The sequence below is a fragment of the Cervus canadensis genome, chromosome 2 (assembly GCF_019320065.1).
Source record: "Cervus canadensis isolate Bull #8, Minnesota chromosome 2, ASM1932006v1, whole genome shotgun sequence".
Lineage (NCBI taxonomy): Eukaryota > Metazoa > Chordata > Mammalia > Artiodactyla > Cervidae > Cervus > Cervus canadensis.
The window spans coordinates 77815552-77831429 of NC_057387.1; the positions used below are offsets into that span (position 1 = coordinate 77815552).

At 35.9% G+C, this 15878-nt stretch overlaps 1 protein-coding gene across 2 annotated transcripts in view; it reads right to left on the minus strand.

Annotated features, from left to right (window-relative positions):
• ALG6 (ALG6 alpha-1,3-glucosyltransferase) overlaps positions 1 to 15878 on the minus strand; it is a 52781-nt gene that overhangs the window by 10829 nt on the left and 26074 nt on the right. For both annotated transcript variants that reach the window (XM_043461098.1, XM_043461099.1), the window contains 7 exons: positions 14265 to 14347; positions 13536 to 13600; positions 9767 to 9952; positions 8899 to 9034; positions 6977 to 7062; positions 5125 to 5209; positions 1908 to 1978 (listed from right to left, as the gene is read on the minus strand). In XM_043461098.1, the coding sequence (XP_043317033.1) occupies positions 1908 to 1978; positions 5125 to 5209; positions 6977 to 7062; positions 8899 to 9034; positions 9767 to 9952; positions 13536 to 13600; positions 14265 to 14347 (712 nt within the window). The remainder of the gene's footprint in view (positions 1 to 1907; positions 1979 to 5124; positions 5210 to 6976; positions 7063 to 8898; positions 9035 to 9766; positions 9953 to 13535; positions 13601 to 14264; positions 14348 to 15878) is intronic.

Sequence of the window (15878 nt, forward strand, 5' to 3'; positions counted from 1 at the left end):
GAAGGGAATGGCAACCCACTGCAGTATTCTTGCCTAGAGAATTCTCATGGACAGAGGAGCCTGGTGGGCTACAATCCATGGGATCACAAAGAGCTGGGCATGACTGAGCAACTAACACTTTGACTTTCTTTTCACTTTCGTGTATCTTTTAAAAAAGATCTGTACTTGTCTTCAAGTCTTCTCTTCTTGTTATGTCTTAAACCCACCCTAATCAGGCTTCTCCCTGCATCACTCCATCAACACTAGCCGTTTCAAAGTCACCAGTGACTTCCACGTCAGTACAACAGTCTATTCCTAACCCTCGTTTTATGTGACCTATTAACAGCATCTGATGCAACTCATCACCTCATTCTGTTGTTCCCTGAATATATCAGGCATACTCCCATCTTAGGGCTTCGGCACTGGCTGTCTAGGATGTTACTCTCCCAGATATCCACTGGGCTGTCTTCTCCAGTCCACGCAAATACCTCAACAAGGTCTACCTCAGCGTTCTCATAAAACTGCAACCTGCACTTGCTCCTTACCCACCTCCAATAACTCTCAACTTCCCTTAATCTCTTTTACGTATCCTTTATGGCCTTTATTACCTTCTAGTACACTTTAATTTCTTATGTTTATTTAATTATTAGTGTCTGTCCTTGAGAATCAAACCTAAGAAAGTAGCAGTTCTGTTATGTTTTGTTCACAGATATATCCCAAGTGCACAGAACAGTACCTGGCAGATGGTAGGACCTCAATAAATATTTATTGAATGAAATATTTGTTTAATGACAGATTAGCTGGAACCAGATCGAGGAGAATTTTTAATGTTAACTTTAAAATATTTGATCAAAATTAAAGTCACTTACTGTTATAAGTAATCAAAATACAGTTGTAGAGTCTGAACTCCCAGAAATTCAGGGACCACGAGCTAACCTGAATGGTCAGATGATAGGTCACAGATCAAGGTCATTTCTACAGAGTAGAAATCCTGGGGGAAATTATACATGTTTGAAAGCAGCACCTCTCCACAGTTTCATCCCCTGGCACTTGGGATTTGTGTAGGGTCAGCCGAGGCTTACACAACAGTGGTCAGATCTAACTCAAGTTTAGACTTTGGGGGGTGAAATTTTTCTGCCCTCTCGGTCTACAATTGTACAAGACTATTTTGTTCAGAGGAAAGAGGGCTGCCCCATAGACCAGCTTACCATAAAGCTCTGCACTGAGGTTTTAGTCCAAAGCTCCACCTAATAAAAGCAATACTTCCTTCCACTAGTCATTGGTCATTTCATATATGTATCTTTCACAGGAACCTAGCAAACACAGGGTGAGGGGTGGGACTGAGCTAGGACAGGATTCAAGTATTCCACAGTGTTCTGGGCAGTATTACTTTAATAGTGGGATAATATACCCCCAACTGCCACCCAATTTCTATGAAATCCAAAAAAAATGTAATGCTCCTAGATTTAGAGACTACCAGTAGAGTCTAAACAAAAGTCTTGACAGAACTAGAAAGGAGGCAACATATAAAGAAACCCCTAAAGAGGTTAACAGAGAGAGCAAGGTATTGAGTAGTAATGGAAATGAATGAAATGAAAAAGGCAAAGAGGACAAATAGGCTTCAACCAGAGTACAGCATCTTTAGAAGACCATTTTTATTAGCAAATACAAAATGAAAAAACAGGAAGAAATAATAAGTATGTCAGAAATGATTCTATAAAATTTTATCAGTTTAAAGTATAAAGAATTAAATTGTAACAGGTCATCATTCTAAAAAAATGTGATTTTATGAAATAATTTTATGCAACTATGTAACATTTGTATAGTTTTGATTTGCACTTAGATGATTATATGTAAGTATTAGATTCATGTATATATCATAAGCACATAATAATTAATAAAACCATACTTGAAACCTTTTTACTTACAGTGATACCAAAAGAATGGACTTTTCATGAACTTGGAAAGAAAATAAAAAGAATGATAGTGCACAGCTAACCTTTAAGGAAAAAGGACAGAAAATCAGATACAAAAACTTATAATAGCAACTTAAATATGAATCACATTAAAATCATTTCAAGTAAAATTTTAAAGTTTAATAAAGCTTCTAGCTAAAAGGAAAATTATATACAATTTTAAGAAGCATAATATTTTATTCAAATTTAATTATCAAAATATTTTGAAAATTAACTATTATAATACTTAACCATCTAAAACAAGTTCACTGAGTCTCAGTTATTAATAAAACTAGTAAATACTTCAGACACAATAATCATACCTCATCCTCCCTTGGAATCTCTGACAATTTAAAAAGTATGAAGTCAAGAAGGTCAAAATAGGAAAGTGACAAAATAAATCTATTTGAGTGTTTTTAAAACATGCACTTCAATAAAATATATAGTGTTTTATAAAGTAATCATTTGCTATCTGGGGTTTTAAATTAAAATGTAACTCTATCTTTAGGAGTTTATACTCTGCATATTAGACATCTATCTATACACACCCAATCCAGTTGCTCAAGCAAAAAACCTGGCTCACTATCTTGTACATGCTTCACATCCAATCCATCAGCAAATTCTACCTACACCATCTCCTAATACAATATTCACCCCACTTCTTTCCATTCCACCCTGCTGATGGTGGCAGAAGAGTGGTCTTAGCCACCCCTATTTTCCTCTTGGACCACTACAATGACTCCTAAGTGGTAATGCTCTTGTCCCCTATAATCCATTCTCCATTTAGCCACAATATCAGATCATGTAATTTCCCTGGTTAAAATGTTCCAATAGCTTCCCATTACACTTAGAATTAAAATCTAAACTTCGACATAATCTGGGTCCTGCCTTCCTCTTCCAGTCTATTTCTTAATGTCTCCCTCACTCATTGCACATCAGTCATTTCACACGTGTCCCTTTAATGTCTCAAATGTGCCAAACGTGTTCTTGCCTTAAGGAAAAAAAATTTACTTTTTATCAAGTCAGAGCCTAGATCTTGTAATTGGTTCCTTCTGACCAGTCATTCAGTTCAAGGCTCAAATGTCACTTCCCTAGAGAAGCCTTCTTTATTCAACCTAAAGTACTGCTACCCTAACCAAACCCCACCAGCCCTCTTTTCGCATAAGACTACTTTCTTCATAGTCTTCATTACGCCCAGATATCTTCCTATTAACTGATTCATTTTACTTATTGTCCTTGTGCCAACTAGCATGAGTGTCCCCAGTTAAGAAAGCAGGGATAATCAGCTGTCATTCACTGACATGCCAGAACCAAGAAGAGGACCTGGCACGTTACAGGGCACTTAAAAAAATACCTCTTGAAAATAACAGGTAAAAATCACTTGACCACTATAGGTTTATTAGTATTCGTAGTACCAACTACCTCAATTATAGACCTATATTAAGAAATAATTCAATCTAGATTGAAAAGAAAACACTTTGTAATAGGAAATGTTTTTAAAGCTAGTCAAGAAGAATTTAAAACATCAACAAAAGTACCTCACTATGTTTTTTTATTTTTTAAACACAATGGTTGGTATTAAAACACAACAAACAAAATTAGAAAATTAAGAGAAAGAAAATTTTTTTTCTGCTTTTAATCCTAAAAGTAATCATCTCTAACATTGCTACAGTTACCGACACTGAAATTCCATTTCAGCATCTTTGAAATATATAGTTATTTAGCATAGAAAATAACAATTTTACATAAGCTTGCAAATATTTCAAGTTAGGCCTACTGAAGACATCAGAATATTACTAACCACATCCCTCCTATTCTAAACATCCAACAGAATATTAACTATGGATGACTTACTATGCTCAGAGTTCACCCTCCTAAACATCCAATAGAATGTTACTATAAATGACTTACTATGCTCAGAGTTCATTCACAGAAACAAACAACAGAAATCATCAATAAGAAGGTAATTTTTTAAAACAGAGGAACATGAAACTATGCTTCTTGCACTGTGGAACTGATAGGCACTTTTGAAATACGTGACTGATTGCTCTGCTCTAGCTTGTTTTTAGAATGAACTATAAGTGGCAGTCCCAGAACTGAAACACTAATTTCTAAAATGTTGTCCCTTTAGAGAATTCCCTGGCAGTTCAGTGGTTAAGACTCCACACTGTCATGGCTGAGGGTATGGGTTTGCTGTCTGGTTGGGGAACTAAGATCCTGCAAGCCACGTAGCATGGCCAAAAATTAGAAAAATAAAAAATAAAACGTTGTCCCTTTAGAAGTCCACTATTTTCATAAACTAAATTTTCTTGACATTTTAAAAAGATAGTCTTTAAATGTCATTTTATAGACCAAGGTACATGGAACCAATTTTATAAACACCACAGAAATACAGCCAGGAGGAATTTATAAACCCACTCAAAGAAACCCAAAATGTAGAATATATACCCAGTCCATGTTCCAACTGACACAAGTCATCTTCCTAAAAGGGAGATCTGTCCCCTTTCCTCCAAAATCTTTTCTGCTCCTCTTGCACACAAATCAAACCCCAAATTATTCAACCCAATATACAAGGTCTTAAACAATTTGATCCTTTCTGACTCTTCTCTCTCCCTGTATTCTCTCCTAACCTCGACACACACACCCCTACATAAAAGTCACACAAATTTCATTGGTTAATAGTTGTTCCCAGATGATTCCTTATCCTTTCCCACATCTGTACCTTCAAGGTCTTCCTCCTGTCTTAACCACCTAATCCAAATTTTGCTCAGCTGTCAAAATTTGGCTCCAGTCCCACTTGCTTTAAGAAACTGTCTAAAATCTGCCCTCAAAGTAATGTCTCCTTTTCCCACACTATCATCGCACTCCATTGTACCTGACAGAACTTAATGCCCCAGCTTTATAGCATAATAGTTTAAACATGTCCATCACCACTGTTTTCTTCTTTGCATTCCCTTACTGACCAAGAGAAAATTAAATAGTTGTTGAATTAAACTGAAAGATTCTGATTGCTCAGCCTACTCCAAAACAGCACCAAAGTGTGTCAAACGCTCAGTAAATGTTTGCCAAGTAAATGAATGTCTTATATCTCAATCCAATAAATCCTGTTCAAAGCAGGAATATAATTATTTATATTTTTAAAAGATCAATTGCAGCAAGAATTAAGTATCTAAAGTTATGAGAAACTTACCAGAGTAAATCTGAATCCTTTAGGAGAGGGGTGAAGTGTCAATTTTATACATGCAGGAAGCAGGCTCAAAAATGTAAAACAAAAGCTAAAAAATTAACAAAAATCAAACTTTTTTTAAATGTAAGGATCACATTACTTATCAACTTAAATTGATTTCTAGTTAAAAGTTTATGTATTAAATAATAAATTCAAGACCAAATGACTAAATAAAATCCATACACTGAAATATGTACACACTTTAATATGTATGTGTTATATAATACAGAACAAAACACTGTAGAACTAAATATTGCTTATGTTATTTTAGTATTTAATATCTATTCTGGGAAAGATACAAAGATAGACAGCTAAAAGTCAATCAGCAAACACTCAAAACAAATATTATGGACTCAATGAACATGACTGAGCAAACTTCAGGAGAGTGAAGGACAAGGAAGCCTGGTGTGCTGCAGTCCACGGGATCGCAAAAAGTCAGACACAACTTAGTGTCTGAACAACAACAAAAAAACAAGAAAATAAAACTAGGTATAAAGAAACAATTCTGTATTTGTTACACAAACATTCATAAAATTTACTCACAAGAGAACCTCATTAGCCCTCATTTCACAAAAGTCGATTATCTGATTTTCAACCCAAGGTAAATCACAAAGAACAAATTGGAAAGGGAATGGGAAGTTGCCAGAGCTTCTCCTTGTGATGACTGATGGGCAAGGAGGAAAAAGAACTCAGCAAGAAGCACAGTCGGAGCCACTTAGTACCAAGGCAAACAGCCTGTGAAAGCCCTGAAAACAAGAGTTATAAGGCAAAATAATAACTGATTTTCCCACCTGAGGTGGCTTTGTGGCTTGTCCGCTTTACTAGTCTGTTTCCTGTTAAGGTGGGCCACAAAGGATTTTCTCCAAAAGAACAAGAGGAGAGAGGCAGGCGGCATATACACACACACCCCTCCCAGTCATTCAAACAATAATGATGGTGCTGCTGGAAAGAGAAAGTCCGTTTTCAACTGACTTTAAGCTAATCAAAAGGGTGCTATCTTGGGCCTGAATCACTTGGAAGCCTTTAAAACAAGGCTTAGCAGACTTCCCTGGTGGCCCACTGGTTAAGAATCTGCCTGCCAATGCAGCGGACATGGGTTCAATCCTTGGTTCCAGAAAGATCCACAAGGTGCACAGCCAACGAAGCCCTTGCGTCACAACTACTGAACCTGTGCTCTAGAGCCCGTGATCCTCAACGAGAGAAGCCACCTCAACCAGAAGCCCCCTCTTCACAACCAGAGAAAGCCAACATGCGGCAACAAAGACCCGGCGCAGCCCAAAATAAGTAAAAATAAATAAAAAACTTAAATACTTGATTAAAAAAATTATAAAGGCGGCTTAGGCTTTCCCCGAGCTCAGACTCCAAACAGCAGTGGGTGGGGGAAGGACGGAGCAGGAGGGGGGATTGGCACAGCGCTTCCTTCCCCAGATACCCTCTCCCGAATGCCGGCCTTGTGGACTTCCTGCTGGCTTAGCCAGCCCCCACAATGTATAAGCCAATTCCTCGTAATAAAGTCACACACACACAGTGACCTACTACTCATTTCACTTCTCACCCAGACTGACACACCACTGAAACTCAAGGTCATGGTACATCATGTTTACTCTGTTTAAGGAAGAGGGAAGTAGTAACAATCACTTTCACATAAAATGTTTCAAATAAGAAACTTCTGTTATATGGCAGCATAAGTTTAAGTTATGTGGACGATTCACTAATGAAGACTACCTTACTCCTATGATGTCAGATGAGTGAGGTATTGCCATGACACTTTAAGAGTAGCTTATAAAACACTATATACAAACTTCGCATCTCTTACCTGATCATTATCTGGATGTGATGTGGCAAAATATCCCTGATCTTGAGAAAGACACTGAAGCTGCACCAGATATTGGCCACTTTATCCTTAAAAGAAATTTGTTAGTTTTCCCTTCCAGTATGATTAAAAGAAATATTAAACTCCACAACGTACATCCCATAATCTCTAAAGAGATAAACTTTTGGGTCATGGGAAGTGTTTGCTCACAATTTCATAACTAAGCTGATTAAACCCTCCAAAGAACACACACACATTCAAACAATGGGAGCTTTCATTTTTTGCATAGGAGGTGATCTAAATCACTAGTCAATCATAATTTAGATGCTCCCCAAAAATACTTAATATTTTTCAAAGAGCAGCACATTATCCCTAAACACTGTTATTCATCTTTGGAAATTTATCTAAGAAATCTTTTTGTATTCTAATTGTATTCTGATTTATAGAATACATGTTGTTTGACCCATTTACCACACACCTACTAGCTACTAGCAATGGTAAGAGTCAACTGTTAATGAATCAACAGGTTTAAAAACATTAGCAATTGTGCTAGAATGACTTTCAAAATCATATTTGTAACTACAATTCTCTGATCATGAAACCCATCCTCTGCAAAGCTGCTTAACTCACAGCCATGTAGGCACAACATCAAGAAAGTGACAATCACTGACAATTGTACCATCCTACTTCCCTCTGCTGGGCCAATGAAATTGCTCTTCAGATTTTGAGGGCAACGAGTGAATGAGGTGACCAACAGCACCATAAAAATGCATGACACTCATTTTTATAATCACCATGAAAAACACCATTTCTGCAACAGAAGGAAAGGCAAAGAACCAGGCAGCTTACGTGGAGAATTAAACTTTTCTTTATATAAGTGTTAAGGTTAGAGGATATATAAAGAAGTTAGGAACATAATTCTGAGTTCAAACTACAGCTCTGCCATATGCACTGGCTATATGAACCTCTGACCTCAGTTTTCTGATCTGTAAGAATGGGTATGTATAGCTATCTCATCGCTATGGCTAAGGATCAAATAAAATTACATGTGAAGTGTCTAGTACCTAGTAAGTGGTGGTGATGGCAACAGTGATTGTTTATATTTATCAGTATGGTCACCATCATTATCCCAAGTGACATACAAAGCATACATTTCTGTTCCTTCACAACACCAAATTCTCTTAGTCTCTTTCTCTTCCATCCTCCCACAGATTGACTGAAAGATATTCTATAGAATTTTATATATTCAAGAATTAGAAAGATACATATGCTTTTCTAATTCTTTTTAAAAGAAATATTTATTCAAAAGCAAATTATCTATAAATATGTTGTCTCTCACTTTATTAAAAGACCTTTTTGTTTCAGAAAAATGGTTTGTTTAATTTAATTACTGACTCTAAATCAAATTATCCATGCAATAAAAGTTTAACAAGAGTGATTAAGCTAGCATTAAATGAAATGAAATGAATGATTCTCATTAAAAATTACTATGGATGAAGGTTATATATCTCATAAGGAATTATGAGATCTTTCTGAAGCAAACATGATTATTAGTTTAATAAATAATTTCCTAGGACTAAAAAGAGAATACAACCCCCCCTGCCCAAAAAAAAATCACAAAACTGTTAACTTTGTAGCTGCAACTTTTCATGCTGTCTTTCATTATGGACTCTTATTTCATTAGAAAAATGTATAACTGAATTATGGATTTCATGGAGGCATAAATACTACCTACTCATGTAATGTACTAGAACATGTCAGCTGAGCTAGAGGTTGTGCACCAGGTTAAATAACTGGCAAGGAATGACTGCAGGACTAGAGCAGCTGAAGTCACTATTCCTTGTGAGTATTCTACATTAAATCCTCAAAGGTCACAGAGAAAGGCCTGTAACAGAAAGGAGTGAGAGAAAAGTCTTTAAACATGCCTCAAATAACCCACGATCGACTGGAAAGAGTCTTCTTAGAACTTGCAAGGTTTGTTCCCTTTCTGTAAAGAATGGCAGCCAGCAGAGAACGAAGGAAGCCACAACAGTACAAGTCAGCTTAATTAATAACACCAACCTGAAACACAAAAGGAGGGAAACAGTAAAATAAAGAGAGGTTAGTAATTCTGAGAAATCAATCTGTGGCTCACTAACTATAATAAATGCAAATGTACAGCAATAATAAATCTATGCCACCAACACAGGTTTAAGATGAATGAGAATCTACTTAAATCACGGTTAAGGAATTTACAACTATTAATATGTGCAATTCCCCAACAAAAAGACTATCACCATCCTTATTAACATTTAACTTAGATGCCACTCCTATGCAGCCATGAAGAAAAATGTCAAACTGGGATGTCTTTCTAGTAAGTATACAACATGCTCTAAAGGGATGAAATCCTACAGCAATGTTCTACCAAGCCAATCCACATTACCTCCAGTAAATACAAGTATTTTAAAATATTTATTTATTGGCCACAATGCATAGCAAGCGGGATCTTAGTTCCCCAACCAGGGATCAAACCTGTAAACTTCCCCTACAGTGGAAGTGGAGAGTTTTAACCCCTTGCCCACCAGGGAAGTCCCCATAAATATTTATTGATCAAAATATTTTTCTCAATAGGAAGATTTAAAATAAAATAGTACAGAACATAACAATCTCTCTTTCCATTCACCCCACAGCCACCAACACATTAATAAGAAATCACCAGGAGGCAAAGTAAAAGACCACCTTCCTCCAAGGTAAGTATGCCAAATAAATTAGCTGAAGTAATTTTTTGAATTCTGCTATTTAAAAGCCACTCACCCCTTTCCTTTGAGGCCTTTTTTAAAACACTTGCCAAGTAAAAAACAAAAAAATGGCAAGGAGTGGTAAAGTTCCATCTGCTTATAGTTTATAGCTAAGCAAAATGCCAGGGACCCTAGCAGGTCCCAGTCATAAGATACTCCAAGAACGCCCCACAAAGCAAAGCCGAGACTCACAGAATTATATATGTTCTCATGTCAAGGAAATCATCTCAATAATTAAAAGAGATTTTGCATTTTAAAGAACATTTTACTTACGTGATTCTGTAATAATATGTATAATCAAAACAATTTCTAAATAAAAGCTGAAAGTATTGAATTGGTAAACAAATTTGAAATTATATATAGTGGTCTCAAATATATTAAATCTACTACTAAACAGAGTGACTGATTTGTTTAGATTTAAAAGAACTCTAAATAAGTAACACATAGCTTTGTTTTCTGCTGGGTTATTTTACAACATTACTGTAACAACATACCAAAATCAATGCTCCAAGAGTTAAAAATACACAAAAACACTGAACTTACTAATATCACTATCCTCCCTCTATAATATGCATCAATAATATAAATTAATACATGTGCCTGATTGGAAATTAACAACACTGCTATGTGAAAACAGTGTCACAACTAGATTCTCAGTTGAAAATGGTGAGCTGAGCACTCATGCTTACCTCCTCTCCTTTCTGAGACCCCCTTAAAATGGGGAATCTTTTAAAGTATACATCTACAGCCATAAAGAGAACAGGGACGGGTGATAAGAGATAAAGATTTCAACCCATCTGTAGAAGACAGAAAGAGGAGAAGTGGCAACCAATCAAATACACTAAAAGAGGCCACAGTTTAGTGAACACAAAGAGGAAGGTCAGGCTAGCAAGGAGCCTAGCCACCCTCAGAGAACTCTGGAAACAAGTAGGTTGGAGTACTTGAGGATGTTGAAAAGAAAACAAGAGGATTAATTGAAAATTCCAAATGGAGAAATCATATCCCACCTCATGCCTCTGCAAAGATTATCTGGGAGCCAAAGCATTTACTCCTGGGCGACGAAAAAAAGGAATATTTCTCTCCCCAAAAACGGAATAAACTATCCAAGCAACTACTGCAGAAGTTAACACTATAGTGCAAATTCCTCCACACTGTGACATTTAAGGATCCCAGAGTGCTGGCCAGAACCCTACCATGTACCCCACAGTGGACTAAAAGTATGGAGAGCTCACATGCAGCTTTCTTTTCTGCCTTATTCTTAGAATAAACACATCTGGATCAAACAGACATTTAAGGAACACCTATGACAGAAAAGGGCTTTCCTGGTAGCTCAGCTGGTAAAGAATCCACCTGCAAAGCAGGAGACCCTGGGTCGGGAAGATCTGCTGGAGAAGGGATAGGCTACCCACTCCAGTATTCTTAGGCTTCCCAGGTGGCTTAGGTGGCAAATCCGCCTGCAATGCGGGAGACCTGGGTTCGATCCCTGGGTTGGGAAGATCCCCTGAAGAAGGGAACAGCTACCCACTCCAACAGTCTAACCTGGAGAATTCCATGAACTGTATAGTCCATGGGGTTGCAAAGAGTCGGACAAAACTGAGTGACTTTCACTACTACTATGACAAAAAAGGACCAAAGTGAAAAGGAGAAAAGACTGACCTAGGAGAACAGAAATAATTCACAGAACAATGTGGGGAAGAAAGTAAACTGAAACTTAGCATATGCTTAACAAATGAAGTTTAACAGAAGTTTTAGATATAAAGCAAGATAATCTTCAAAAATATAAAACAAAGACAGATGCTCAAGATGGAGATGAAAGATCTAATACCTATCTAACAAGCTTCAGAAAAAAAGGGAATTATAAAAAAAAAAATTATTCATGAGAATTTCCCAGAACTGAAGAACATGAGTCTTCAAAATGAATGATCCATAGGGTGTCCAAAACTACTGTCAAAAATGCCTCTGTCCAAACTAATATCAAATTTCAGAGTCCAAAAAGTAAAAAACAGTAATAACAAAAGCAGTAGCAACAATACAAATAATAAGAGCAAGTAAATACTTAGATGGTATTTAACACCTCCCAAGTAGTGTTTTAAATGTTTAACAAATGTGAATTCATTTAATTCTCAAGAAGCTTAAAAAGTAGGGTTCTTATCATCTCCATTTTACAAATGAGGAAAGTAAAGTAAATAGTGGTTAAAAAAAGTGTGTTCCTACAAAATGACATAATCCCAAAAGCTTCAAGAGTTTGATTCAAGTCACAGAGAAGACGCCACTACAAATTTACCAGAATGGCTAAAAGGAAAATAGCTGACAACTGTTGACGATGAGCACCTACACCACTGCTCACAGGAGTCTCACTTGCTAGATTATGCTTAAAAACCATATGAGAATACTTAAAATTAAACATGTGCATACCCTATAACTCAGCAATTCCACTCATAAGAAATATATTTACATGCGTACAAAGAGATCCTTACAAGAAAGTTCAAAGCAGCAGAGTTTTATCATAGCCAAAACCTGGAAACACTCCAAATGTCTATCAGTAATAAAATCATGTGTACTCACGCAGTGGAATATTACAAAGCAGTGAGAAAGAGAAGAAACCACAACTACAGAGAACTGCACGAATAACTCTCACAATGTTGAATCAAAAACACCTAACACAGAGGAATACCTACTGTGCTGTCTCTTTTATAGTAAATTCAAAAAAGGGGGAGAACCAAACTATAGTATTAGCAGTCAGTATTCGGCTATCTTTGAGAAAGGAGGAGTGAGAAGTACTAGGGCCGTGTACAGGGTCATTCTGGATACTAGCAATGTTTTATTTCTTGACATGGATAACAGCCAATTCATTTATGTTTTATGCATTTTTCTGAATGAATGTTAACATTTCAAAGTAAATATAGTTTTAAAAAATCTTATAAACAACTTCGTTTCCTTTCTTTATCTCAGTGTTCTTGATATTATTAGACTATCTGAAAGCCATGAATCTACAAAGTCAAAAAAAAAAAAAAAAAGAGCTCAATTAGGAAAGTGGACAGAATAAAAAACATGGTGGAAGCAACTACATATTTGAATTTCTTTCTCAAGTCTTTTGACATATATGTATTTTAATTTTATTACTAAAACAGACTAGAGACAAAAGGAAAAATGATTAATTAAGCAATCATGGTATGGATTTTTTTTCCTTTGGGACAGACGGAGACAGACAGCAATATTTAATACATTAGAACACAAACTGGAGAGCCATGTACAGATTTTATCAACTTTCCTCTACAATTTGTTTATTTGAATGTTCCTTATTTTAGGTACCAAAAATTAAACACACAAAATCCACATAGATTTAATCATTAAATTTTAGTTTCCTGAAGCTTCCAGCTACCACTATCTGTTAGAAAAACACTTTGTTTTAAAACTCAAAAACTGGAAGTCTTTTTGTCAGTGTCAGATAACGTTTACAAAAGATAGAAGATGTTTTTTACCTTTTTAATATTAGGAGAGCATCACTGTACTTGGCATTCTTTTTCTAACTTTCCAGAAGAGCTAATCAGTTACCAATGTTCTGTTCCCAAGCCAAATGGGTGTGAAAAAGCATTTCTACTTTTAATAAATCTGAACTTTACCTTTCAAGTAAACACTTGGTGAAGAGATACTTTTATCATTTTTAAAAGGTTTATATAGCAAGAACCCTAGTAAATAAGACATTGTAGAAGACAACATTATAAAAACAGAGCCTAGATTTCATGATGTGCATCTGACTTCATTTCTGAATCAGTAAAGGATACTGAAAATGTCCATAGTCGATAAGAATAAGGCCTGGGTACAGCAATATGCATAATGCACTAGCAATCTGTAAAGAAAATTATTATAAAGAAAATTATTATGAAATAATAAAGTAATCTGTTACTTGAATCAAACTGGGTAAATGCATAGTTTCATTTAACACAGTAGCAAATGATCCATTCTTACCTATTTATCAAAATATATCATTTTTATAAAACAACTCTTTAAATACTGAAGTTTTCATGGAGGTGACATAGCATACTCCAGTAAAAATGGAAAAAAAAAATCACTAAAAGGTATTTGTTAGAGAAAGCACTTTTAGATATACAAATCAGATAAATTAATCTAATAATTAATCTATATAAAATGACCAAAGAGAATATTCATTAACTGTGAATATGAGAATATATAGCAACTTTTCAAAATGCCTTTCAGTTGTCATTCTCCCAAGCCAACCCAACATTCAAATTTACCAGTTAAGCAATAAATTTAGCATGCTGTGTAACTCAGCAGTATGTAACTTCTAAAATTCAGTGCCTCTTATTACTACAGTTGGGCATTAAAATAATTACTCTAAGATAAGTTAATGTTTCTAAATGAAAATTAATTGACAGAAGATATACTGTTTCCTATTATCTATTCCCAAAAGCATAGCTTCCTTAAGCTCTACATTAATAGCTAAGCTAATAAAACATTTCAGAGATGAAATGTCAGGTTACTTCAAAACTTACCTTTTTCTTAGTTGAGATTTCTTTTAAACAACAACAGTACAGAACCACTGCAGGTATGTATATCAACAAATCAGCAATTAACACTGAAAAAACAAACAAATGATTTTAAGCGAGAGTCCATCAGGATTCACTATAACCTATTAATCGCCTCCCTCCAACCTTGAATGGGAATTCTACTAACACAAGGTTGGTACCCACTCTGGAGAAGGCAATGGCACCCCACTCCAGTACTCTTGCCTGGAAAATCCCATGGACAGAGGAGCCTGGTGGGCTGCAGTCCATGGGGTTGCTTAAGAGTCAGACACGACTGAGCGACTTCACTTTCACTTTTCAATTTCATGCATTGGAGAAGGAAATGGCAACCCACTCCAGTGTTCTTGCCTAGAGAATTCCAGGGACGGGGGAGCCTGGTGGGCTGCCGTGTATGGGGTCGCATAGAGTCGGACACAACTGAAATGACTTAGCAGCAGCAGCTACCCACTCTGGACGAGTCCTTTCCACATGGAGCCCTTTCCATTCCCTTCACCTGTGCCTAATTTCAACTGATATAGGACTAGAAAGTGTCTTATTTTCCTCTAATAAATTCACACATTAAATTAATTAAATGTATCTAATTCTCTCTTTGCCCTGACCTGGATTTAAAAATTAAGAATACTCAAAGCAAGGGAAGTAAACTTTTATTTTCCCCTCAATATCTAAATGCTCCAAATTTCCTGATGTGAACAATACCTCAAATGTGGAGATGCATAGGAGAATCTTTTTAAATGTGAATATTTATAAAAATTCATAAAAAATAAATAAAAAATTAAAAAAATTCATAAATTTTTGCTAATTAATGCATACAAAGAGCTTGAGAGGCTGAGATGAAGAAGAAACTGAAAAAAGTGGGGAAAAAATAAAGCAATTCATAATTCTGAATGTTCAGTCCTTTCAGAACAAAGAAAAACTAATGTATTAAGTTCTTCAACAGTACAACATAGCTATCCAAAGAGCCTATTTTTTTCTTGTACCAGAAAACATATATTTAAGTTCAAGAGTAAGGTAAACAATAGTAAACTATCAGTGTTAGATGCATGCAATCTATTTTCATCCCCAGATTCTACATTTAAGATGACACTGAAAAGCTGGAATATATTCAAAGGAGCACAAGCAGAGGCCTCAAAACCATAATTACATTCAAGAAACTGGTCATCTAATAAGAGCTGAAGTATCTAAGAATGTTTAACCTGGAGAGGAGATAACTTCACGTGTCTGTAAGGTGTTAGGTATAAAAAGGATCAGACTTGTTCTGTGTGGACCAAGGAAACAGAACTTCACATGACTAGTGAAGGTTCAATATAAGAAGGAAATTTCTAATAATTGGAGCTCTTTGAAAATAGAGCAGACTGTGTCTAAAAGTCGTGAGTTTCCTCCAGATACAGGTACTGGCTCAGAAGCTAAACATCATGCGGTGAGTATGCAGTTCAGACAGGATTAAAGCACTGGGGGGGTGGTGGGAAGGGAGTGGTGTGGGAGAGGGAGAGGCAATGCAGGTTCTCTCTTGGACCTGAGATTCTATCATGGGGTGAATGCTAAAGAGAACAAATCTGACTAGATTTAGAGTAATTAAGGAAA